We start from the raw sequence: 25,229 nt of genomic DNA, 5'->3' as shown, positions 1-25,229 counted from the left end.
CGCCTAAAGGGACGTAGTACCTTTTCGGTAGGACCCGACGTCGCACAGCGGCTGCGCAGAGAAGGAGAAGCAGCGGGCAGCAAGCACCTGCTGCTGCTGGCTTGACAACTTGCTTCAGCGTTGATGGGCGTCCCCGGTCGGCGGGTCAAGCAAGCAGACCAGGCCACCTTTGACGAGGTCGAGAAGAAGCAGGCAGGCAGGCGGTGGCAGACGGCGGAGCTGGGTCTGGCCTGGCCTGGCCTGGCCTGACGGTCGATGGGGTGCATCGCCGGGCGACCCACCCGCTCGGGCCCACGCACGCGCCTCGCTGCTGGCTCTTTCCTTCTTGAGCCCTGGGTCGGTCGTGCCCACGACCCCTTTGCGGCCGAGCGTCGAGCCGCCAGCCCGCGAGCCGGCCAGCCTGCCTGCCCCCTCGCTCGGTCTTCCATCTCAAGCGCTCCCGCTTCTCTCCTGCTGTTTGCGTTCGCAAGCTCTGGCTTGACGAGACGATATCGATCGATCCGCAGAGCAGCATGGACCGTGAATCACCCCTTGTCAGCATGTCTATCGCATCGCTGGCTCCACCGTCGAGCCTCGACCTGGCCCGTCGTGAAAGACGCGAGCAGGCTAGGCCAGGCTTCCATCCGTCCATCCATCGTTGCACCCGTCGACCGTGCAGCGCCGTCGTTTGGTGGATGGACGGACGGACGGACGGACGGACGGGTCGACGACGCCGGATGGATACGACGAGCAAGCTAAGGTCGACGAGGTGGCCGGCTGATTGGCGCCTGCATGCATGCAGGCGCAGGCACGTCTCGATGTGACTTCTCGATGCGAGGAGGCGGGCGAGCGCGGGCGGGCGGGAGCCCCCCTTGGCCTGCTGCTCTGCTGGCAGGCAGACCACTGTACGCGACGCGCCGCCTAAGCAGCTCGCGTTCCAAACCCTTGTCCGGGCTCGCCTGGCCTGGCCCAGTCCGGCCTAGCCTGGCCTGGCCTGGCCTAGCCGGCCTGCCCTCGTCGACCTCGACCTCGGCACCCGACCGCCCGACCGACGCAGGCCGCTCTGCCAGGCGCCTCTTGATCGCGAATGCGGGCATCAATTTGCTCGTGGTGCGTCTTGACGTCGCTTCCAGCAGGCGACCAAGCGACCAGGCCACTCAACCAGGCCAAGCCAAGGCAGGATCGATGCTGACACCTTGCGGCCTAGACATTTCCTTCTCGCCTGGCCTGGCCTGGCCTGGCCTGGCCTCGACGTCGTCCTCGCTGGAATTGCCAGGTCGAACCGTCAGGCCTGGGAAAGAGCAGCGCCTGGTGCTTGGCTGACTGGCCGGCTGGCTGACTTTCCGTTCCTTTCTTTCCCAGCTCGGTCGGTGGGTCGGTGGGTTGATCATGAACCCAGCCAGCCATCTCGAGTTGGGCCAGCTCCGAGTCCGAGCCAGGGGAGGGCAAGGGGCCATCCGACGAGGGCAAGCAAGGGTAGGAGGGCGAGGGCGGTTGATCCAAAATTCTACCTGCAGCCTCACGCGGGAGCGGACCTCCTTGCATGCAGCCGGGCATGGCGAGCTCGCGTTCGTTGCGCGTGTGATTTTAGGAGGTCGGCCAGAAAGGGCTGGGCTCGCGCGTCGTGTAGAGTGCCTGGCCTCCTCGAGGAAGTCACAGAAGACGAGGCGGGAGTAATAATGCCGCCTGCATCCGCACGCCCGCACGCCCGCACTCACGCACGCATTCAACGGTCGGTGAGAGGCCGACGGACGGCTTCATCCGCCCATGCCGATGCCTTCCTCGACATCTTCGACGACAGTCGGTTCGGTTCCGCAGCGAAGGATGCAGATGGGCAGGCAGGGAGGCAGGCGGATGGGCCGGAAGATAGGCGCCGGCAGGCAGGAAGGGAGGCATCGAGACGATATACACCGCCGCACACGCTTCGGGACTCACCGACGCTCTTCGTCGACATCGACGGCCTCGGCCTGAACCGACACCTCTTGCGCCGCACGTCGTTTTCCTTGGCTGGCAGCAGAGCAGACTGAGCCCGGGGCCCAGGGGAGCAGCGAGGGGATAGAGGTGCATCACCCCCCTCCCCCCCGACCTGGCCTACTCGACGCGAGCAGAGCAGAGCCGAGCCGGGGGGGAGGGACAGAAAGCAAAGAGACAGTGTTGTACGGTCGGGATATAGAATACATTCCACGGCAACAAACGGCGCTCGTCGTCGAGTCGAGGTGCTTTGGGTCCAGATGAGGGCGACGACCGCCGGACAACCATGGACAAAGGAAGAAAACGGTACTACTAGTGACGGTCTAGACGAGAGCTGATCGTCCGAACGCAGGGGACGAGAAAGGAGAATACGGGGTAGCGGAGCGGGATGGGCGATCCAGGCTCGCCGCAGCCGCTGTCGCCGCCGCCTACTGGATGTGCTCGACGGCGTCTTGGATCTCGCCGAGCTGCTTGTTCCTCTTGTGCGCTCCCTGCAGCTCCCTCTCGAGCCGCCGCATCTGCTCGGTGAGCTCCGATACGCGCTCCTTTGCGCCCTGGCGCTCGCGCTTGACGCGCTCCTCGGCCGCCTTGACGCGCAGCTCGAGCTCCTTGATCCGCGCCGCCCACTTGCCCTCGCCCTCGCCGTACTTGATCTTGGCCTCGGCCAGCCGCTCCTCGGCCTGCGTCGCCTGGTTCTGCGCGGCGTGCAGCCGCCGCTCGGCATTGTTGGCCCGCGTCGTGAGCGCAGTCAGCTTCGAGTTGTCGCCCGGCGTCGACAGCGAGGCGCGCGTCCGCAGCGACGACAGCTGCTGCTGCAGCTCGGCATTCGTCGCCTTGACCGCGTCGACCTCGCTCTGCTTGGACACCACACGCTGCCGCCACTGCAGCTGCTTGTCCGTCGCATTCTTGATCGACACCTCGAACCGGTCAATCTGCCTGAATCGAGAGTCCTGCTGCCGCTTCAGAGCGCTGCGGGGGTGGTGGAAGGCGACAGAGCAACCGAGCGACCGAGGAGAGCCCGTCGTGTCTTTCGTCAGTGCCTGTTATTCCTCGACAGACGTTCCGATCGTATCGCACCACGCCACGCCACGCCACGCCACGCGACTCACGTAAACTTCTCCATCAGCTTGCCTTCGAGGTCCTTGGCGCGCTGCTCAAAGCTGAGCTGGATGTCGGAGATCTTGCGCAGCCGCGCAATGAGGCTGTTGTGGAACACCTCAAAGTTGGTAAAGGGCTTGACGTCGGCCTCCTTCTTGCGCTGCAAGCAGGGTGGGATGGGCAAGGACATGGCAGGCAGAGTCGTGCAGATCACGGTCAGATAGAGTCGGGCAGATCGAGCGCCGCCCTCCGCCTACTCACCGGTGTCGAGGTGCTCTCGCTGCCGACGAGGATCTTGCCCATGTACTGGTAGATGGTGAGGAGCAGCGTGTTGCGCTCCGTCAGGGCGTTTTTGGTGTCCTGCTCCGACTGCAGCGTGGCGCGCTCGCCGTCGTTGAGCTCGCGCTCCAGCTCCTCGACGCGGGCGCGCGCGGCGTCGAGCTCCTTGCGCTCGTCGGCCAGCGTGCGCTGCTGCGCCTCGAAGCGCTCGTTGAGGCCCATCCGCCCCTGCGTCTCCGAGGCCAGCTTTCCCGCCAGCTCTCGCTGCTCGTCTTGCAGCCGGGCCAGCGCGTCCTCCTTCTCGCGCAGCGCGTCGTCCTTGCGGTCGATCTCCTTGCGCGCCCGCTCGAGGTCCGCCTCGCACCGCGCCAGGTCGCGCTTGAGCCGGTCGATCTCGAGCTCGAGCGAGTACTTGTCGTTGGCCTGGCTCTGTCCCATGCGGAAGCTCTCGTTTTCCTTGGCCCGCAGCGCATCCTGGAGGTTCTGGACGTCTTGTTTGCTCGTCGCCAGGTCCCTTTCGAGCTGGCCCAGCTCCTGCTCGAGCGACGCCAGGTTCTCCTCCTTTTCGTCGATGATGCGGTTGAGGCGCTCCTCGGCCGAGTCGAGCTTGCGCTCCCACTCGGCGTTGGCATCGTCGAGCGCCCTCTCCTCGGCCTTGAGGTCCTCGACGACGTCGGAGATCTTGGAGTCGAGCTTGTGGACGAGCTCCTCGAGGCGCGCCTTTTCGTTGGTCAGCTCCTCGACGTCCCTGGCGTAGGCGTCGGCCTCGTCGCGCGCCGCGTCGACCTCGTTGAGCGCCGCCTCGAGCTGGCTCTGCGCCTCGCTCAGCTCGAGCCCGCTGTTGGCCAGCTTCTCCTTGAGCACGCCCGCGTGCCGGTCGTGCTTCTCGTTGGCCTGCTGAAGCGCGTCCTCGACCTTGACGAGCTCCTCGTCCAGCCGCTTGATCTCTTCGCCGCGCGCCTCGAGCCCCTCCTCGAGGGCCATGTTGCGGTTGGACAGCTGATTGGCGACAAGTCAAAGCCGAGAGCGCGGTCGACGATCAGCGATGCCGCACGCGCGCGCATGCACGCCTCAATCCGGTCGCCGGGCCACTCACCTCCTGCATCTCTTTGTTGGTCTCGGCGAGTTCGGCGTCCTTGGTCTCGAGCTCCTTGGCAGCGAGGTCGAGCTCAGCCTTGAAGGTATCCGCCTCTTCCCGGTAGACCTGTAGCTGGCGATCGAGCTCGTCGGCCTCGGCCTCGACGCCTTCGATTTGCTGCGCGTTACGATCAGGCGGGCAGGGACGCGTTATTCTCGGGGTCAGTTGACATGCCAGCCAGGTCCACGCCGGTCGCTGCGGGGGCGGAGCGCGCCGTACAGGTTCTCGTCGACTCACAGCTTTCTGCTCGTCAAGGAGCGTCTCGGCCTGGCGCAGCTCGTACTCGAGGTCGGCGACCTTGGCGACCTGCTCTTGCAGCTCCTGCTCGAGCTTCTCGGACTCGGCCTCTTTTTCGTCGATCTGCAGCTGGGCGGCGGTGAGCGAGTCGCGCAGCTTGTCGATTTGCTGGCGATGCGTCGAGGAGGGGGGATAGGGCGGGCGCCCAAAGGCAGCAACGATGGCCCTTTCCGTCAGGTCCCCGTCTCTGGCTACTCGTACCGGTCCGTCGGGCTGCACTCACCTCCTGATAGCGTTCGGCGGCCATCTGCTCGGCCTCTTGGAAGCGGATCAGGTCGTCCTCCTGTGTCATGTTGGCATGTTCGAGGCTCTGCTTTGCCACCTCGAGTTCGCGCTGCAGCGCCTCCTCCGACGAGCGCAGCTCGTAGACCTCGTCCTTGTGCGCCTCGATCTCGGCGTGCAGCTGCGCCTGCCGCTCCTGCATCTTTTCATTCTGCGCCCGCTGCGCCGTCAGCTGCTGCTCGAGCTCGTCAATTTCGCGGTGGAAGCCCCGCTCCCGCTGCGAGGCGCGGCTGTCGTCGGCGCCGCCACCCGCGCCGCCCGACTGGCCGCGCAGCCGCTCCAGCTCGGCCCGCATCGCGTCGGCCTCTTCGTATGCGGCGTCCCGCTCGCGCCGCAGCTCGTACTTCTCGTCGGCGTGGTCCTCCTTGAGCGCATCGAGCTCGTCCCTCAGCCGCGCGGCCTCCCCGCCGCCGCCGCCGCCGCCGCCACCGCCCATGCCCCTGCTGGCGGATGCGTCGCCGTGAGTGTGATCGCCGCGTCGCTTGATAAAGTCGAGCTCCTCTTCGGCTCGGATGCGGTCGCGCCTCTCGTCCTCGGCCCTCGTGTTGGCCGCGCGCAGCTGCGCCTCGAGCTCGGCGATCTGCTGCTCGACCTGCACCGGGTCGCGGCCGTTCCACGCTTGCTGCTCCTTGTGGAGCAGCTTGATGGCGCGGTCCTGCTGCTTGAGCATGGCCTGCTGGGCGATCATCTTGTTGGTGTAGGCCAGCTTCTCCTTTTTGAGCACAATGAGCTCGGCCAGGCGGTCGTCGAGCGAGACCTTTTCGCGGAGCAGGTCGACGACAATCTTGAGCTCGTCGCGCTCCTGGGTGAGGCCGTTGATCTTTTCCTGGGCCGACTTCATCGAGACTCCCGCGGCCGACCTCCTACGCATGGCGCGCGAGCCCCACTGGCCCGAGTCGTTGTTGTTGTTGTTGTTGCTGTTGTGGGGCGAGGCGACCATCGAGTCGATGCCCTCGGACAGATCGGCCTGCATCTTTCGTAGCTCGGCCTCGCCGCTGGCCTCGAGGCTGTCTTCGACGTCATCGAGCGTGTCGTCGTCGGCGATCCTGACGCCGTACCTCCGCCTCGGATCCTCTTTGCGCTGCGTCGATGGGGGTTCCCTGGCGCTGACCGCGTTGCGCGAGGGTCCGGCGGCGCCGGCGGCCGACACGCGGGGCTGGGCGGGTGTCTGCAGCGCCGCATCGTCGCCGGCCGCTCGGGCTGATGGGTCGGGCAGGTCGGACGCTCCGGCGGTAGCCCTGCGTGCCAGGCTGGGCTTCCTCCTCTGGGTGACGTGGGAGAGGGCAGGGGCAGGTGGTAGATTGAGCTGGATGCTGGGTTCGGTGTCGAGGCCGGTGAGGTCGCCCTTTGGGTTGGGCGGCGGAAAGGTGCTCTGGTCGGTGGTCGAGTCGTAGGCCGACGTCGCATCGTAGCCGGCGAGGGCGACGGGGCGATTCGCCATGGTCCCTCGTGCCCCGGGCAGTGAAGATGAAACGTGTTTCCGGATGGGTTATGTGGCAGATGTCGGGGTCAGAGGCAGTGGTTCATGGTGGCAGGAAGGAGTTACGGATGCTCAAGGTGGTGCGGCCATTCGCCGCAGCTGCTCTGGCCTGGAGTCGCCGATGCGCGTGCTTCGGTGTGGTATGCCGGCGACTGCGATGAGAGCGAGTCCCGTTGAAGGCGGTGACGGTTGTTTCGTATGCCTGCGATGATGAGCAGGCTAGAGAGAGCAAGAAAGTTTTGGCGGGGCGAGGTTGATGGTGGTCGGTGGCCAGCCGACGATGCGATGGACGACTGTAGTCTGGGACCGAGGGGCGGCAGGTCAGGGTCCTCTAGCCTGCCCTTTGGATAGGCTAGGCTGTTTGCCTCCACGCGCGCGCGCGCCTGCACAGCACCGCACCGCACAGCTCAAGAGTCCAAAACTGGCAGCACGCCCACGGATAAGGGTACGGCGACCCAGAGCAACACCTCGTCCTGGCAGTGCGCGCACGTGATCTGCCATGCCCGGGGCGGCTTGCTAGCCGTTCTTCCCCCATGCCACCCTCGGGCGGATCGAGTTGGGGAAGCGCAGACGACACAGGAATAGATCGATCAGCGTGGATGCGGATGCAGATGCGGGATGCTAGGCGCGCCGCGGCGCCCTCTATTCTGTTTGTACACGTTTTGCGGCGAGCGAGGGAAATAAGACAGAGCGCGACGACGAGGCGCACTCGATGACGAGAGCGCCACAGGCCTCGGCTGGACGTCGGGCATCCAGCCTACCGGCACTACGAGCTCAGCAGCAGCTGGGACGTCTCGAGGCAGAGGTTGACCTCGTCGGCCATGGGGATAACCCTGTCGCGCCAGCGACGCAGCGGCACGGCGGAGAGAGGGAGAAGGAGAGAGGGAGGAGGGGAGAAGGAGGGAGAGGGGCATCGGCAGGAGGAACCAGGTCAGCACCTCATCCTCTTCGGACCTCGTCCGCCCCCTGGTGTACTCACGCTTCCCAGTGCTTGCCCAGGTCGATGAGCGTGTCGCGCGCCTCCCGCACGCGCGTCCAGATGCCGCGCAGCTGCGCCTGACGCATTGGGTCCGAAGACGCGTCCATACCGTAGCCGCCCAACGAGCTGCCGTCGCCGCCATCGCTGCTGCCGACGGCGCCTGCATCGAGCGCGTGGGCGGACCTGCCAGACTGCATCAGCTCATGGCTGTAGCCGCCGCCGGCCGGGCTGTCGCGGCTGCCTTGGAAACCGCCGTCATCGAGCTCCATGCCAGCGCCATCGCCGTTGCCCTCGACATTGTCGTCGTCGCCCTCGTCGCCCTCGGAACCGTCGACGCTGCCGAAGCCGCCGTGGACCGCCAGCGCCTGCATCAGAAGCACAAAGCTGATCAGCACAAAGCTGCAGCAGTTGAACGGGTTCGGGTTGACCACCTTGCCGTGCCGGTTCTTGGCGATGTCGAGCAGCTTCTTGCTCGCATGCACGCAGCGCTGCAGGCTCAGCCGCGGCAGGAACGGGCCCCGCGCGTACAGATCCTGCTGCACAGGCTGGGCCACCTGCGGCGCCGGCGACGAGCCCCAGCTGACGCTCGACGAGCTGCCAGACGTACCGCCGCTCGGCCCGTACGTCTGGCTAAGGCCCGGAGGGATCCCGTGGGGGGCTTCGGCCGCCGCCATATCCGCCAGCTCGTCGTAGAAGGCGTTGGGCATCGGCTCACGGCAGACGCCGCCCGAGGCGCCGGCGTCGTTGTTGTCGTTGATCGAGTTGAGGAAGCACAACTTCCGCTCGAAGAGCGAAGCGCCCTGGAATGCCTGGCCAATGTGCAGCGTCAGCGACGACGTGTAGAGCTGCACGGCGGCCGCCGTCCTCAGCGAGTCTTCCAGCTCGGGCTCGACGGAGCCGAGGTCATCCGAGGCCGGTGGCTGCTTTGCCGTGCCTAGCACGCCGCCGCGCTTCTCGAGGGTGCGGATCTGGTCCTGCAGGAACGCGTCGATCTCCTGCATGCTGTCGAGGATCTCCTGCCGAGAGGCGTGCGAGGGCAGCGTCGAAAACGTGCTGGGCACCTCTTCACCGCTGCCGTCCGACTCGGAGCGGTTCGACGCCAGCCGGCCAAAGCCAAACGGAGACTGGCCCGCCGAAACGCTGCCGGCACCTTCCGGCGAGAAGCCGGCCCTCGGAGAGGTCGAGGCGCCGCGCGACGAGCCCGGGCGGTAGGGCGGCTCCTCGCCCTGCGAGCCGCTCGACTGCGCCAGGGCGAGCACGCGGTCCTGGACCAGCAGCAGCGCCTGCAGCGACGAGATGTTGGACGTCCAGGCCGAGGGGTCCTGACCCTGCGGCACCTCGCTGCGGACGCGCGGGTCGTCGGCGCGGATCGTGGGGATCCGACCGGTGTTGTAGGCCGACCAGAGGACGAGGCTCCACACCGTCCACCAGCAGCGCTTGCGCATCTCGTAGATGGCGGCGGCGTCGACGCCGAGATTGCGGAGCGAGTGGGTGCCGGCCGACGACGTCGAGGCAAAGCTGCTGGGCGCCGACCTCGCCGCGTCGGCGTCCGAGGCGGAAGGGTGCTTGAGCTTGTGGAGGCCCTGCGACATGGCCAGGCCGAGCGCCTGGTCGGCCTTGAGCCTCGACTTGATGGCGTGACCGGTGCCGTACTCGTAGACGACCATGACGCAGAGCGTCTGGATGAGCTCGAGGTACTTTTCGCCGCTCGAGTCCGAGTCGGCCTGCTCGAGCAGGCGGTCGATGGCCTCGTTGGCCTTGCGCTCCATCATCGTGGTACGCTCCTTGAGGTGCTGGCGCTTCTCCTCGGTGCCGAAGCTGAGGCCGGCGCCGCCGAGGTGGTGGAAGGCGCCGATCGGCTGCTCCTCGTTGCGAAGGAGCGGCAGCACGCACTGGAGCGCCAGGATAAACGACGAGTCCGGCTGCATGGCCGACGACAGGATGTCAATGTACCGCGGGCCGGGGATGACGGGCAGGAAGCGGTAGAGGTACTTGTAGTAGTCGATGAGCAGCGATCTGACGCCCACCGACTCCTCGGGCAGAGGCTGGGAGGATCGCACGGACGCGGCCGGCTGCGGTGCCCGTGTCGCGTTCTGCGGGGCGGCAGGCTGGCTGTAGGACCACGGCGCCGGCTTGTCGCTGAAGCCCGCGTTCTGCGCCTGGCTGGCGATGGCGGATCGATCTCCCGATTGCAGGCCGCTGAGGAAGTCCGCCCCTTGCCAGGTGGGCGCCAGGGTCACGTTCTGTCCAGCCGACGGCCCGACGTCAAACGCGTTCTGGCCGCTGGCGAAGCCGGACGTCGCTTGCGAGAAGCCAGACTGGTCTCCAAACATGCCTTGTCCCGCCTGGCTCTGCTGGGACTGATTGGGCTGCTGTCGTTGCTGCTGCTGTTGCGCCTGGTTCGGGACCTGGGCATGTTGCTGGAACGACTGCTGCGGTGGCAGATCGAAGGATGGCTGCTGCAGCTGCTGCCCCTGCTGTTGAGACTGCAGCATCTGCGGGGGCTGCGACCCGGGCTGGAGCGGGAACTGGGCAGTCTGGCTGAAGTTCGACGGCGGTTGAAACTGGGGAGGCGAGAGAGCGCCGCTGAAGAAGGGCACGTCGGACTGATAGCCGGGTTCGTTGACGGTGCCAGACATGCCTCCGGGGCGACGGAAGGCGTAGGGCATGTCGGTAAGGTGGAAGAGCCTGCTGAGGTGGGACTGGACCTCTACAGTGGCCAAGGGAGACGCGCCAGGCGGGGCGGTGCCCAAAGACGAGCGCATGGGTCAGCCATTGTTGGGGCCGACATGGGCCGGCGGACACAGCAGCGTCGGTGTCGCGGTCCAGTCGCGAGCCGCGCGCGTACATACCTGCGGTGGGGTCCTGCTTCTGCTTTGGCTTTCCGCCGCGGCGCGACACGGTGTAAACGCAGTCGTCTGTACGTCCGCGGCCGATGCAGGTGCCGCAGGGCTTGTTGCCGTCGCATCTCGACTTTCTGTTTTGGCGGCCGAGCAGTGCAGCAGTAGGGGATGGGCGCGGGATAGGCGACACCGAGAGCCGGATCAGCGGGGAGCGACGGGGCTGTAGGGCCAAGGCGGGGCACAACGGGATGAGCGATGGGCTACGCACCTGGAGCGGCAAAAGGTGCAGGCGCTCTTGACGGGGGCGGCAATGGGGCCCTTTCTATCTCTATCGTCGCCCGGCTTGTGCGAACGCATGGGTCCCGAGCTCGAGTGCTGCGGATGGCTGGTGTACATGGCGCCGGCGTGGGGGAGGACCGTGATTCCGTGCGCCGCTGCCCTGGCGGTAGGATGCCGTGGATGGGAAGAGTGACCGGCAGAGGGGCAGGGGGCCTGTCTATGCGTCTAGCAAACGGCCGAGGGTACTGCTTGTGTGGTGTCTTCTGCCGTCGCCGGCTAGCTGGTAGATCCGAGCCCGGCCAGAGGTATCGGCTCCTGGCACAGCGAAAAGATGCGGGTCGGGTCGAGTCCGAGCCCAAGGGGTGTCGGGACGGCCGTAAGATTAGCTGATACGAGGCGAGGCTGTGCGCGCAGTCGTGTGTGCGAACAGCTGGCCAGGTGGAGATGGCGTGGCTGCCGATGCGAAGTCAATCGTCGAGTCGGTGGTCGGGAATGGATGGATGGATGATGTTCGCGCGTGCGTGTATGTGCGAGGGGCCGATGGTGACGATGGTATTGATGGTGGTGGGCGTGGTGGTGGGTGGTGGAGGGGCTTGGCAGACGAAGACCAGGCAGGCAGAGCGGATCGGATCGGCCCCGCGATGCTCGTGCGTCCGCCAGGTCGAGAAAGCGAGCCTCCAGAGTCAGGCCATGCTGCCAAGTTGGGCGGGGCCGGGCGGACAAAAGGCGTCGACGAGGGCGGATCGTCTCCACCTCGCCAGAGGCTTGGCCTGGCTGCCCTGCCCTGCCCTGCCCTGCCCTGCCCTGCCCTGCCCTGCCCTGCCTGGCCTGCGTGCCCCTGCCCTTGGCCGCCCCTCTGCGCCGCCGAAACGTCAGCCCCGCCCTCGGCTGGCGTGGATGGGCCTGGCTGGCCAAAGCCCCGCCGCACGTCCGCGCGCTGGCCAGAGTGGGCGAAAGACGCAGCGGGGCTTGGCCTCGGCTCACCCGCACGGGAAACATGACGGACTCCTGACTCGCCTCACCCCGCCTCACGACTCAGCGCCAGACCGTAGGTGACACTGTGGTGGCATGGGTATGAATGATATGCCGGCGTGGCCGGGCCCAGTCTGCCCTGCCTCACCGTCCGTCCGTGGTTTGCTCTCCGTGCCGGCACCGCCTGCTGTCCTGTTGAGTGGGACGCTCGCGGCGCGGCCGATGGTGGGCGAGCCCCCCTTGGGAGCGGCAGGGGAAGGCACTCCAGCGGCCACTCGGCGGGCCGCGCCGTATCTATGCCGTCCTCCCCTTGGGCGCGTGTCCCTGATCGCAAGTCAGGCACACATGCGCAGACGTCGCAGATTGGATCAGGCATGCATGGTTCAGGACCGAGCGCAAGCTTCACGCCAGGCCCAAAGAAGAATAAGCAAGCAAGGCCGGGAAGGAGGGGCAAGAAGATCCAAAATCAAAAATTGGCGTGCTGGCCGGGCCTGGACACGCAGGCGCGGCCTGCAGGCACGAACGACGCGCCGCCGAGCAGCGCGGCCCCCACGACGGCGCCCCGACGCCCCGTACAGCCAGCAGGTTGCCCATCGCGGCGGCACTCTGCAGACCCACCGCCCCTGCAGCGAGAGGAAGAGGCTAAGCAGAGCGTCGATCAACCTAGCCTGTCGGGCATGCCGCGGCCACCGGCCCGGAAGGTAGCGAGAGATGCCTGGGCTGTTGCCAACGGCCCCAGACGGGGGAGGGATGGATGGAGGGATGGGTTGTCCAGGGCTGCTGCCAGCTGCCCTGGGGCGGGGAAAGGGGTTTATTTTGTGGTCGGCTGCCAGCCGCCCTTCTAGGGTCGAAGGCCCCTCGGTATCCTAGGTATGGGGGGCGCTGCCAGCGCCCCTGGGGGAGAAGAAGGAAGGAGGGAAAGGGGGGGATGGTAGGATTATTTACCTTGTCATCTGGTCCTTGGGTCGGTCGGGTGCAGATCTTTTTTTTTTCGCGGGCGGGGATGCCAAGGGGGCGAGCCCGTATCGCCGGAAAAAGCACACTCGTTTGGTGCCTCGCAGCTTAGATCCGTGATTTCTCTGCACCTAGCTCCGGGGCAACGGGGCTAGCCAGCGCGAAAAGTTGCGTGCTGGGCGTGTAAAGTCCGGATCCCGTCGGGAAGCCGTAGATTAGCGTGCTCCCTCCGGGGATAACGGTGTTTAGCGACAACGTAGCGTGCTTATCTCGGCGTTACAAATGGGTATGTCCGGGGACGGGGCGTGTAAAGTCCGGATTACCGGAGCTATCTCGGGAGGCACGGAGCTAGCACGGATTTAGCAGCAAAAAACCTTACATCCGGAGCCGTAAAATTTGTGAATCCGGATGTAAGCAGGTTCTGCGGGAAATATCCGGAGGTAAAGACGCGTTCATCCAGGAGCTAGCTCGTAAACTCCGTTGGCCCGGCGATACCGAGAGAAAGCGTAGCGCTTCCGCTGGAGCCCAAGCCTAGACGGAGCTAAGAATCCCGGATCTAAGGGGCGAAGCGTCGCTTTATCAGTACCAAAAGACAGGCCTATCACCGATAGCTCCGTTAGGGCCCAAAAACCACGTCCTCAACCGCAGCGAAAATCGCGTGCGTCCCTAATCTCCGTGGTCTGTCCGCCCGCCCGCCCGACCGCCCGCCCAACGGGCCCCCCCATGGACCAGATGACAAGGTATATAATCCTACCATCCCCCCCTTTCCCTCCTTCCTTCTTCTCTCCCAGGGACGCTGGCAGCGCCCCCCATACCTAGGATACCGAGGGGCCTTCGACCCTAGAAGGGCGGCTGGCAGCCGACCACAAAATAAACCCCTTTCCCTTCCCGCCCCAGGGCAGCTGGCAGCAGCCCAGGGTGGGTACCCGTCGCGTCTTTTTCAGTTGGGAGGCCGGCGCGTCGGTCCCTTCTTGAGGGCAGGCGCGTCGTCGTGCTTTCGCTTTGCGCGGCCGGGCGAGCCAGGTCAGCACCCCCCCCTTTCCCCCCACCCCACCGCGCGTGCAAATCCCTGAGACGGCGCGCCGCCGATGCAGCTCTGGCGCAGTGTGGTGAGGGGGCTACACGGGCACTTGGATGCCGATCCACGAGTTGCGCAGCACCTGCTGGTACCCTAGCCTGGTGAAAAAGGCGCGGGAGACGGCATTGTCCTCCTCGACCATGGCGCAGCACGGCGTCCAGTCAAACGGACCGGCATCGTCGTGGGCGGGCGTCGATGTCGCAGGCTGGGCCACCCCCGCTGCTTCGAGGGCGGCGCGGGCCGCAGCGACGATCTTGGGCTCGAGCCGGGCGACGACGGTGGCGCCGACGCCGCGTCCAAACGCCTTGGAGCGCCGGTACTCGGGCACGACGTTGAGCGAGCCGATCGAGAGGTCTTCGTGCGTGTACGCCCAACCCATGGCCCGGCTCTGCCCCGCGTGGCCGTCGCCACGATGCCGCAGCAGGACCGAGATGTGCACGCGGCTCCGCACCATCTCGATCGGGAACGCCAGCTTGTTGCTCGATCGTACCTGATCGTGTCGGGAGAGGGAAACGTGGCGGTCAGCGCGCGACCGTCGTCAGTAGACTGCACGCCGAGCCGGATGATGGACACCGGCCCAGCAGCCGATACGCACCAGCTCGACGTCGTCCTCGGTGATGGGGCCCTCGTGCCACTCGTCTGGCAGCGCCACCTCTGGAGCGCGGTCGGGCTCGACTCGGCGGAGGAACTGGAAACACGGGTTCTCCCACTGCACACTCCCCCCTCGTCCTCCTGCTGGACCGTCTTGTGCGATGATCTGCCGGCAGAGGTCGACGAGGTAGCGTTCCATGCCCGAAAAGACAATCGACTGCATCTCGACCTTGCCATTGGTCGCCTCGCGCGGTCTCGATGCATCTGCTCCGGAAGGGTCGGCGATGGCGGCCTGGTGGATCGCCCTGGCGTACTGCGGTAGCCACTCTGCAAATATCCAGGTGGCCAGCGCCCTCCTGCGTTGCTGCCACTCGTGCTCCGTCGCCGTAGAGGTGGGCGGTCGAGGGTTGAGCCAGATCTGGATACGCGGGGGCTTGGGCGTGCCTGCTGGCATCTTCCACCGCATGGCCGTGACAATCAGGCCCCACGGACCGTCCGGCTCGTCCGGCTCGTCCTGTCCGGTTGCCGCGTGCGTGCCGTTCGAGACGGCATCGACGAGGACCTCGCGCGGCACGGGCCCGACTGCCGTCACGGCGTGCGCGGACGAGTTGAGGAAGCCGACCAGCGTCCGCCAGCGCGCGGCGTCGTCGACGTCGCGGTCGGCCGCGGGCGGATAGAGCTCCTGGCCGCAGTAGGCCGACAGCAGCGTGTTGCGCGTGTGCAGCGCCGAGGGCAGGTTGTGCGGCCGCGAAAGGTACCGCACCAGCCGCGAAAACGACAGCGACGTGTGCGAGATGACCTGCATCGTGCGACGAGGGCGAGCTCCGAGCGAGCAGGCGATAGGAGGAGTCCAGGAAAAACGAGACGAAATGGGGTCAACGAGAATGAGAAGGAGGATGAGGATGGATAGGAGACAAAGCAAGTGTGAGGGCCCGTCGAAGGGAGCGCCAGGGTCCAGCCCACGTTTGCCGCGGCGGGCGGAAGAGGTTCATCCGTCAGCATGGCTCGGCTTCGGCCGGAAACGAGTGGCCGACTTCCGAGCTCAAATCGCCGGCGGAGGTGGTGACGAGCAAGAGGCACATCGGCACATCGGCACGGCAAGGCAAGGCAAGGCAACGCGATCAGGCACATTTGTTCGACAAGCGGTAATAAGCGGGTGCAGAAGAGAGAAGCCCGACTAGGCTCAGGGCGCCGACAGGCACATCTCCATAAAGGTGTCGTAGTTGACCTGGATGAAGCCGGTCCGTTGCTGCGGACGGCAGTGAGACAAGGCACGACGCCAGGACGGCAGGTCAGGGACGGATCTGGAGAGAGAGGCCGGCATCGTCCACGCGGCTCGGTGCTCACCGTGTCGTGCCTGGCAAAGCTGTCTGTGAGGGTCTTGACGGCCACGCAGCAGCGCAGGAAGCGGTCGAAAGAGATGCCTGCCTGGCCGTTGCGTCCCGGCGCCATGCCGCCTGCGGCACCGCCAGCGGCGCCAGGAGCAGCAGGGTTCGGAGCGGAAGGGGTATTGTCAACTAGGGCGTTCGCGACGGCGGCGGCAAAGGGCAGCGTGAGCACCGGTCGGGCGGCGGGGGAGGGCGTGCAGAACGTCAGTGAGCAAGGCGTCAGAGAGACACAGTGTGCGGCCACCGGATCCCCTTTCCTCGGCCCACCTCGTCGCAGCGGGCGCAGGTGGAAGACGGCGGACAGGCAGAAACAAGTCTTAATGGACAGCGAAACGGGACGGACCAGTGCGCGTTCCCTCTCTCCTCTGCCCGCCTGCCGTCCCGCGTCGATGCCTGTTCCAGGGCCGGCGTGTCCGCTCGCCTGCAACCCCTGCACCCGCGTCGCTGCGCCTGCAGCCGCAGCCCTCGACGCGTCGACCACTCACTGTACTTTTGCGACAGGATGCGAAGCAGGTTGGGGCTGAGGCGGTATCCGAACGAAGAGAGCGCGTTTGCCAGCTCGCCCTGGTCGATGGACCCGGATCGGTCGCTGTCGAAGCGCTGCGGGGCGGGTTCCAGAGCGGAACCCAACGCGAAGGGGGGTGTCAGCGAGCCGTGTGCTGGCCAGGGCTTGAGGACAGCGGCAGCCGGGGGCCCGACTCACTCGGAAGACTTCCTGCCAGTCCTTGATGTACTTCCACAGGCCGGCAAACTGCACAGGCGGAGAGAGAGAGGAGAGACGAGGCACGTCGTCGAGTCAGCTGATGTCGATCTCGCACCGCCTACGAGAGCGGCGAGGGGTGCGACGGCGCACCTCGTTGAAGCAGATCTGTCCGGAGCGGTCGACGTCGAAGACGGTCATGAGCATCTTGACCGTGTCCTGGTCAAAGGGCGTCCAGTCGCCGTTGATGAGGGCCTGGGACAGCTCGGTGGGGTTGATGTGTCCCGACTGGTCGCGGTCGACCGAGACGAACCACTGCCTGCGGGGCGCGAGGGTTGGGACGACATGCAAGCGACGATGAGCGATGGAGGGTCAGCACAGGAGGGCAGCTGGGAGCAAGGGGGGTCGAGGCTGGATTCGCTCACCAGAGCTGGGGGTCGGCGCCCGGTGGCGGACCGGTGCGCGAGCTGAAGGCCTGAGGGCGTCCGTAGCCACCGGGCGGCTGCTGCTGCTGCTGCTGCGCGCCGCCGTAGCCGCCCTGGCCGTAGCCTCCGCCGCCCTGGTGCTGCTGGGGAGGGGCGCCTCCATATCCGGACTGAGGGGGAGCACCGTATCCGCCTGCGCCTGCGCCTGGGCCCGCGCCTGCGTAGCCTCCTGCGCCGTAAGCTGCGCCGCCCTGCTGCTGCGGTGGCTGGCCGTACCCGCCTCCCTGCTGAGGGGGCGGCGCGCCGTAGCCGCCTACGAGCAGATGGACGAAAGGTGGTGGTGTCGTCGGAGAGGGATCCGGTGCGAAGCAAAACGGGTCAGGGCAGAGGTTCTTGGCTCAAGCTAAATGGCAACTGGTCGCGGCATTGTTGCGGACCGGGCCGCTGCCGATGCGGGCTGGGCCGACGCCGACGCGGTCGACTCACCTCCGTAGCCTCCTCCCCCGCCGCCGCCGTACGAGTACTGCTGGGACATGGGTGCTTGGTGCTTGGTGCTTGGTGCTTGGTGCTTGGTGGTTGCGTGAGAGCTGACGGGTGAGGGTCTGTGCCGAGCCTGCCTGGGGTGAGTTGGCGGTTGGTCGATGGTGGTGGTGGTGGTGGTGGTGTTGGGCGGGAGCCGTAGCCGGCCGCCGACCGACGTCTGGCCGGCCTGGCGTGCCTGCACTGCGTCATTGGAGGCAGCTCGGCACCGCGCGCACGTCCAAGCCCGCCCCGCCTGACCGGCCTGGGCTGGCCTGGCCGTGCTTCCCTCCACAATTTGGAAGGCCAGGCGGAGGGGAGCGGTGGCCAGGCCAGGCAAAAGGGTGCGCGCGTCATGCAGGTGGGGCCAGGCCAGGCAGGCCTGCCCGCCTGTCCTCCGCACTCGGCGATGCCGGAGCGTAGCCTGGGCTTGTGGGTCACCGCCGACATCGAAGCGGCGCACCGCCTCCTCGGCCTCCCCAGCCCTGGTGGTAGCGTCCTCCTAGCTGAGCACCACCATCCACCATCCACCGTCCACCATCTAACAGCATAACGAGGATTCCAGCAGCCCATCCAGGACCCCAAGCCGCCTCGACCTTGTCCCGCTCCCGGAACGCACTCGGCCAGCTCCTCTGTCCGACCACAAAACCACGACCGACAGCCACACCGCCCCTCACGACCACGTCCCCATCCACATCCACCGCCATGGCCGGCTCGCCGACGCCTCGTGCCAGACGGCAGGCGGATGGCGACCAAGAGCGACAGCCCCTCGTCGCCGCCCAGCGTGACCACCACAGCGGCCGCTACGATGCCATCGACCAGCAGCCGCAGCCAGCTCACCGCGCCACTCTACCCAAGTCGCCCTACCTCTCCTTTTCGCTCCGACTCGGCTTCCTCGCCGGCTTCGTCCTCCTGCTGCTGTCGTGAGTTCCAGTGCCTTGTCGCCGCCAGCCAGCTTCGTCGGGACGACGACGACGATGACGCGACTGACCCACCCTGGAACCCCCCACCCGCACCATTCGCCCACACAGCACCATCCTCCTCCTGCTGCTGCTCGTCAACGTCTTTGTGCCCCTGCCCCTCCTGCTGCCCCCGCACCGCTCCCCCGCCGTCCTGCCCATCTGGTTCTGCGTCACCTCGATTCTCATCGTCGCACCCGGACTCCTCGTCTTTGAGCTGGCATCCCGCGCCACCCGCGCGCTCCACTTTGGCGTCCTCCTCCTCAACGTCACCTCGCTCGTCGTCGTTTGCGCCGTGCAAGAGCTGCGCACCACCTACGCCTGGCTCGGCATCGCCGCACTCTCCCTCTCGCTCCTCTCGGTGCTCTGGGCCCTCCTCACCTCGCACATCCTCGCCGCCATCCAGATCCCCTACACGATCCAGCCAGAGGGCGGCTTCCCCATCGTCGCCCACATCTCGGCGCAGCAGGTCCAGGGCAGGTGGTCGCGCGCCTTCAAGGTCATCTTTGCCGTCATCGGCACCGCCATCGTCGCGTCCACCATGGTCCTCCTCACCTTTAACATCTCGCTCGACGCCGCCGACGCTGGCTTCCGCCCGCTCGGCAACCTCACCCGCGTCAGCCTCACCTCGTCCCACGTCCGCCCCAGCCCCACGGATCCGCCGACAAAGGACCCGCTCCCCGTCTCGTTCCGCCTTCACCTCGCGTGCCAGAGCGCAGAGGACCTCGGCGGCGGCGTGGGGCTCGGTGCCCTGGCCAACGACGTTCTCAAGAAGCCGACCAACGACACCCTGGGCCGGCCCACGGCGCTGGTCATGACCGAGCGCGGCGTGGCAGGCGTCGTCGGCGCCGGCTGGGTCCGCGAGATGGTGGCGAGGTCCACGTTGCCGTCCGCATCAAAAAAGAAGGGCAAGGGCGGCGACGGCGACGGCGACGGCGACGACAACGACGATGGCCACCTCTCGCTCTCGCAGGTCTGCTTCTGGGACCGCATCGGCCATGGCCACACCGATTTCGTCAACCGCCCCTTTTCCATCCCCGTCCACACCGAGGCGCTGCACCAGGCGCTCGTCGCTGCGGGCCGGGTCGACGAGCCGCGGTCGTCGTCGTCGCCGTCGCCGTCGCCGTCGCCATCCCTCCCGCTGCCGCCCTTTAACGACGAGCTCGACGCGGCACAGGGCGGAAAGAAGAACAGCACCGCCCTGGGCCCGTTCATGCTGGTGGCCACGGGCTTCGGCAGTCTGTTCGCCCAGGACTTTGCCGCCACCTACCCGCACCTCGTCCACTCGATGCTGCTCATCGACGCCGAGACGCCCGCGTCGTGGTACACGGATGCGGTGCCGCTGTCGTCGGGGCTCCGCGCCGGGTTCGCCGCGCCGTACCACGGCTACTTTGGCAGCCTGTACAGCGACCTGCTGCCGATGCTCGTCGAGCCGCTGGGCGTGACCCGGCTGATTGGCCTGCTGCGCGGACGCACCGTGGCCGATCGCATCCTGGCTCCGGGCTACCACGGCGGAGCACACCGCTCCGACCCGGCGGGCGGAGGATGGCGGATCCGCGGCGCCGGCGGGGCCAACAGCCGCCTGCTGACGGCGTCGTGGTACGAGCGCCTGGACGCCAACATGGGCCCGTCGTCGACCAACTTCCACCACCTCAACCAGTCGAGCCACGCCGAGGCGTGGAACAAGACGCTGGCGACCAAGCCCGTCGCGGTGCTCAGCAGCTTCTGGAAGATCCACCGCGACGTCGACGGGTGGGGCGCCATCCAGCGCGGCCTCGTCGGCACCGCCAAGGCGGGCGGCAACCTCGTCGGGTGGTGGAGGGTCGGGGAGCGCGAGGGCAAGAGGCCAGGCGGCGACCAGGGCGCCGCTGAAGGGCTGTGCGCCACGCAGCTCGGGAGGGTGTTTTGCCAAGAGGCCGTACGGAAGCTGCTTGCCGCGGGCGACCTCGCGGCAGGGGCGGCGTCGTGAGCTGCCATGCCATCGGTGTGCAATGCATGCACGGTGGCGATTGGATGCGATTGGGCGTCTTCTATAGGCGATGGTCTGTTCTTATTGTTATGAACCCCCCTTGTCTCTTTTCCAGCGCCTCAGACTCTCTCTCTCTCTCTCCGTCTCCCCTCCCCCTCTTCTCTTTCTCCACCTCAAGGTTCATCTTGTGCTTGCCGGCTCGCTTGCTGCCGGCGGCACTACTCTGCAACGATCCTGCTCTCCCGATTCCTCAGAAGGCAGTACTCGCCATAGACATTGGCGGTACCCCAGTTGACCGGAAGCCAGAGTGCGCGGTGGAGTGCGGCGGCAGCGTTGGAGAGGAGGCGGGTGATCGCGCCGGCGTTGTCGGAAAGGACGGGTCGGGACCATTCGGCGTCGAGGAAAGGTTTGCAGAGAATCCGGTCCCACTGCGCCTCGTCGATGGCGTACCTCGGTTCTAGGGCCGGTGGGACGATGGTAGGGGAGAGGTAGCGGTGCGGGTGGTCGAGGTCGATCAGGTAGTCGCACGTCGACACCGACACGAACCGGTCGCGCTCCTGCCGGTTAAACTCGTTGAATCCGGGCGCATCCTCGCCATCGTGGCGCGTAGTGGCGCCGTAGGGCCAGAGCGTGGATCCAAACGTGGCATCGAGCGCTGCGACGATACCGTCCTTGGCGCCAGCGCCAGCGCCAGCGCCACCGGACGACGACGACGACGACGATGACGCCGTCTGAAAGTGCCGCGGGAGGATGCCCTTGAACTCGCTCTCGACAAAGTCGACCTCGACGCCAAAGGGTACGAGGAAGTGCGAGGGGAAGCGGTGCCACTCCTTTGCGTAGCACAGGCGGAGCGGGCGCGGCAGGTCGCGCAGCGGCTCGAGCGAGATCGACAGGTCCTGGCTCTTGCCGGCGTTTTCGGCGCCCTTGCCGCGCTCGTTGTACTCGCGCTCCTCTGGCGTCGCCACGGCGGGCAGGCCCTTTGCGAGGCGCGCGCGCACGTCTTCGTTGAGCGTCTGCGGGAAGACGGCGGCGACGACGCGCGGCAGCTCATAGCCCTCGAGGTGGAAGAGGACGTCGAGGGGCGCGTGGAAGTGGGCCATCTGCCCGACGGTGCGCAGCACGCCGAGCACGACGGTGGCGCCGAGGAGCGCGGCCGTCGTCGAGGTGAAGAGCTTGGAGCGCGACGCGCGGTAGGGCGACTTTGTGTAGCGGACGAAGCCGACCTCGAGCAGCGAGCGGACCAGGTAGAGGGACACGGCGGCGTTCATGCACAGCAGCGGGTAGGCCGGGTACATGAAGCGCTCCTCCTTGTGCGGCTGGACCGAGAGCAGCCCGAACCAGAGGTAGAAGGGTGCGATGCGGAGCGCGTTGAGCGTCAGCAGGCTGCTGGGCTCGGGCTTGGTGGCGTGGCCCTTGGCGCCGGACGAGGCCGCGGCCGATCCGGGCTGACCCGGCTGGTCGAGGGGCCGCTGCAGGCGTCGCGGGTCGTAGACGGCCGTCAAGGCCAGCAGCGGTGCGGCCAGCAGGGCGAGCGGGAAGACGACGTTGAAGTTGAGCAGCAGGTTGGCAAAGTAGTAGCTGGCGGGCTCGGTGCCGTAGAGCTCCGGGCCGGCGCCACGGGCGGCGGAGAGCAGGTTGTAGCGGATAATGTTGAGCGGGACGAGCACGGACCGGCCGTAGGCGAGCGAGTCGATGGTCCACAAAGGGATGGCGATCAGCGACGCCAGCAGCGATGCGCCGGCAAACGTCGACCAGCGGGCCGAGAGCCAGGTAGTGGCGCGGTTGTCGGGCACGACGTCGTCGCCGCGGCAGAGGAGCTGCTCGACGACAAAGGGCGCGGCGAGGACGATGGCAAAGGGCCAGCCGACGATGGCGCCGGCGGCAAACGAGGCGACGGCGCCAATGAGGCGGAGGGGCTGGAAGGGGCGCTGGTAGGGCGTCGCGAGGACCGAGGGGTCGGTCGAGGCGAGCCTGGCCGGGTGGAGCCAGAACGAGTAGGCGAGCATGGTGGCGTACATGGCGAACGACGAGGGGAGGAGGGCGGTGGAGGCCTCAAACATGCCCGGGCTGACGGCGAGGATGACGAGGAGGTACCTGCCGATGCGGGAGTTGAAGGTGTCTGCGACGGCCTTGTAGAAGCGGGCCTCGATGAGGGTCGAGGTGACTGCGAGGAGGATGCGGATCGAGAAAAAGACCTGGCGCTTTCCGACGCCGAGGGCGGCGAGCGCGCGGGCGAGGGGCACGTACTGGACGAGGTAGGCCCAGGAGCGGATGGCGAAGCGGGGCGAGTACTCCCAGGTCTGGAAGGGCGACTGCGGCCAAGCGGCGGCGGCGGCGGCAGATGCGGCAGAGGACGACGACGACGACGACGACGACGACGACGATGGCGGGTAGACAAGCAGATGTAGAGGTTCCCAGTAGTTGTACGCCTCGTCGCAGTCGTTTATGATCGAGTACATGGCGGAGGCGACGCGGATGATGAGGAGGACGCGTAGGGCGGCATTGAAGGCGGGCGACCAGGCGGGCTTTTGGTGGAGCTTGTTGTAGTCCTGGAGGAGGGCGTTTCTGCGGTTGATGAGGGCGGCTGCCGAGATGGCATCCTGCCTTTTTGTGTGGGCGGCGACGTCGGGGTTGCCCTGCCTGTTGAAGCGCAGGCTCTGGTTCTTGGGCACGAATTGGGACTGCATGGCGGGAAGGGCGCGTGGTGCGCAGAGGCGGCGGGCGACGAAGACGAGGTATGTAGCAGGCGGGCGTGTGGATAAAGGAGCGTCGAGGATAAGATGGGGATCTAAAGGGCCAGGATGGGCGCCCGTGGTGGAAGAAGGAGGCAACGGCGAGATGGCGACGACGGCGATGGCGATGCACCGCTGGTCGGGGTCCAGGCGAGGCAGGGCGGGCAAGGAAGAAGAAGATCTTGGGTTGGCCTGCCCTCTCCTGGCCGCATTGAGAGCACCGAGGGTCGAGTGGAGAAATTGCGGCGGACCCCGTGCGCGGCCTGGCTTGGCCTGCAATGCTGGGCGGCAGGCTGGGATGGCAGGCTAGGCGGCAGGCTGGGCGCATTCGACGTGCGGAGCCGAAGACGTCAGATGGGGGGCGGCCAGGACGCGCGCGCAGGCAGGGCAGGCCTGGCCAGGCCCGACCCAGGAGGCTGGCTGGCTGGCTGGCATGGCCCTGTCAAGCCAGACAGACGAGGGCAGGCCAGGGCAGGGCAGGCCAGGGCAGGGCAGAAGAAGCGAAAAATTGACGCTGGACCTTTCGCCCGCCTGCAGAAGATTTCTCGACGCAGCCTGGCCAGGCAGGCAGCCACGCCAGCCCCGGGTCCGCTCGACTCTCTGTGGCCGGCGCGAGCGAGGGTGCAGGCACTGCGTGGGCCACGAGCGGCCTGGCCCTGGCCTGGCGTGCTGCGGGTGGGTGGCTGGGTGGGTGGCTTTGTGCGCCGCTCCCCCTCGCCGCCGCCTGCCGATCTCGTATCGAGCAGCACCAGCCGCCGTCCTTCTCCCCACCCGTCTCCACACTCCAACACCCTCGTCCAACGAGATCCCAACACCTTCCAACCACCACCCTTCTTCCTCTTCTCGTCTCAAACGAGACGCACCCCGATTCCAGCCTTTGCCCAGCATGCGTACGTGCCAGTGGCGAAAAAGGATCGCACATTTACCACCCGACCCATCCCGACAAGCTCCACCTGCCGGCACCTTGTCTCGACGGCCTTGGCACCAACACCTTGCTCACCTAGTCCCATCCCCTCATCTCCTATCTGCCTCCCTGCCCGTCGCTCCCTTTGCCATGCCCCTTGCGCAGCGCCCAAAAAGAACCAGAAGATGTCGCTCAACGACTTCCTTGCCGACGACTGTGCGTCCCATCAGCCCGCGCCCGCGCCCTCGCCCCACGTCGTGACGATGCTACACCGACCGCGACTGCGACTGACTCCAAGGCGTCCCTTGTACCCACTGACTACTGCCCTCCTCCAGCCACCGGCAAGACGTCGTGGGCCGACGAGATGGACGACTTCCCCACGGCCTGTGCGTAGATCCCTAACCCCGCCTTGCAACACCGCACCGCAACGGCCCAAGAGCCGCCCAGCTGACCTCTGCCATCTTCTCCTGTTTCGCATCGCCTCGCCTCACCGCCCTTTGCAGCCATCCCGCGCGAGTCGAGCTACCGCCGTGGCGGCGACTTCCTCAGCTCGGTCCCTGACCGCGCCGACCGCGACCGCATGGGTCCCTCGTCCTACGACCGCCCCGAGCGCAGCTACCCGCCTCGCGAGGAGCTGCCCCTCCCCACCAAGCCCCCGTTCACCGCCTTTGTCGGAAACCTCTCGTACGACGTGACCGAGGCCGAGATTGAGGACTTCTTCACCCCGGCAAAGGTGCGTCTCCGTCGCCTTCTGGCGGCCTCGCTCGAGTAACTGTCGGCGCGCCCCGCTGACCCAGGACTCCTTCGCTGCCTCGCTCTCCGCTCCTGACTCCCGGTCGGGAATCGTCTGGCGCCCCACAGGTCGTCAGCGTCCGCATCGTCATGTCCCACGACGGCAGGCCCAAGGGCTTCGGATACGCCGAGTTCGAGACCCTCGATGGCCTCAAGTCGGCCCTCGACAGGAACGGCTCCCCGCTCGCCAACCGCAGCGTCAAGATTGGCGTCGCCGAGGCCCGTGAGTAACGCCTCGGAGCGCCCATGGCATCACCGCCGTCCATTTGGCTGCGCCCATGACGCATGCACTGACCTTTGCCGTCGATTCTGTCTTTGCAACCTTGCCTTGCCCTGCCTTGCCACGCCCCGCCCGCCTGCAGCAAAGAGCGGCGAGAGGTCCATGGCCGCCCCCAGCATGGCCGACGACGCCAACCAGTGGCGCAGGTCGGCTCCGCTGCCCCCGGCCAACGACGCGCCGCCGCGTGGAGCCTACGGCGGCCGCTCCGACCGACCGAGCTTCGGTGCTCGCCCCGAGGGCGCGCCCAGCGGCTTTGACAACATGGACGCGGCCGGCGGCGCTCGCAGCGGCTTCGGCAGCAAGTTCCAGCCCTCGGCGCCCCTGCGCGACGGACCGCCGCC

At 66.9% G+C, this 25,229-nt stretch overlaps 7 protein-coding genes across 7 annotated transcripts; 2 read left to right on the top strand and 5 right to left on the bottom strand.

Moving 5' to 3' along the window:
- Positions 1-2,378: 2,378 nt before the first annotated feature.
- Positions 2,379-6,485, bottom strand: PFL1_02135 (uncharacterized protein; the record flags this gene model as incomplete). The annotated part of the gene is made up of 6 exons (XM_007879646.1): positions 2,379-2,919; positions 3,060-3,208; positions 3,310-4,326; positions 4,424-4,582; positions 4,703-4,870; positions 4,986-6,485. The coding sequence occupies 6 exons, from the start codon at positions 6,483-6,485 to the stop codon at positions 2,379-2,381; spliced, it is 3,534 nt and encodes a 1,177-aa protein (XP_007877837.1).
- Positions 6,486-7,290: 805 nt separating this feature from the next.
- Positions 7,291-10,742, bottom strand: PFL1_02134 (uncharacterized protein; the record flags this gene model as incomplete). Its single annotated transcript, XM_007879645.1, has 4 exons — positions 7,291-7,357; positions 7,504-10,213; positions 10,356-10,480; positions 10,615-10,742. The coding sequence occupies 4 exons, from the start codon at positions 10,740-10,742 to the stop codon at positions 7,291-7,293; spliced, it is 3,030 nt and encodes a 1,009-aa protein (XP_007877836.1).
- Positions 10,743-13,669: 2,927 nt separating this feature from the next.
- Positions 13,670-15,025, bottom strand: PFL1_02133 (uncharacterized protein; the record flags this gene model as incomplete). The annotated part of the gene is made up of 2 exons (XM_007879644.1): positions 13,670-14,119; positions 14,225-15,025. The coding sequence occupies 2 exons, from the start codon at positions 15,023-15,025 to the stop codon at positions 13,670-13,672; spliced, it is 1,251 nt and encodes a 416-aa protein (XP_007877835.1).
- Positions 15,026-15,403: 378 nt separating this feature from the next.
- PFL1_02132 (uncharacterized protein) lies at positions 15,404-17,268 on the bottom strand (the record flags this gene model as incomplete). The annotated part of the gene is made up of 7 exons (XM_007879643.1): positions 15,404-15,469; positions 15,568-15,737; positions 16,094-16,208; positions 16,312-16,359; positions 16,462-16,627; positions 16,734-17,046; positions 17,220-17,268. 7 exons carry the CDS (start codon positions 17,266-17,268, stop codon positions 15,404-15,406), a joined length of 927 nt encoding a protein of 308 aa, XP_007877834.1.
- Positions 17,269-17,957: 689 nt separating this feature from the next.
- On the top strand, positions 17,958-20,180 carry PFL1_02131 (uncharacterized protein; the record flags this gene model as incomplete). Its single annotated transcript, XM_007879642.1, has 2 exons — positions 17,958-18,175; positions 18,284-20,180. 2 exons carry the CDS (start codon positions 17,958-17,960, stop codon positions 20,178-20,180), a joined length of 2,115 nt encoding a protein of 704 aa, XP_007877833.1.
- A 218-nt stretch (positions 20,181-20,398) lies between these two features.
- On the bottom strand, positions 20,399-22,867 carry PFL1_02130 (uncharacterized protein; the record flags this gene model as incomplete). Its single annotated transcript, XM_007879641.1, has 1 exon — positions 20,399-22,867. One exon carries the CDS (start codon positions 22,865-22,867, stop codon positions 20,399-20,401), a length of 2,469 nt encoding a protein of 822 aa, XP_007877832.1.
- Positions 22,868-24,001: 1,134 nt separating this feature from the next.
- On the top strand, positions 24,002-24,839 carry PFL1_02129 (uncharacterized protein; the record flags this gene model as incomplete). Its single annotated transcript, XM_007879640.1, has 4 exons — positions 24,002-24,032; positions 24,152-24,202; positions 24,320-24,549; positions 24,678-24,839. 4 exons carry the CDS (start codon positions 24,002-24,004, stop codon positions 24,837-24,839), a joined length of 474 nt encoding a protein of 157 aa, XP_007877831.1.
- Between the last annotated feature and the right edge of the window lie 390 nt (positions 24,840-25,229).

The sequence above is a fragment of the Pseudozyma flocculosa genome (genome assembly GCF_000417875.1).
Source record: "Pseudozyma flocculosa PF-1 unplaced genomic scaffold scaffold00005, whole genome shotgun sequence".
In the NCBI taxonomy this organism is placed as follows: Eukaryota; Fungi; Basidiomycota; class Ustilaginomycetes; order Ustilaginales; family Ustilaginaceae; genus Pseudozyma; species Pseudozyma flocculosa.
The sequence above is the reverse complement of the archived record's forward strand: the minus strand, read 5'-3'. Positions and strand labels throughout refer to the sequence as shown.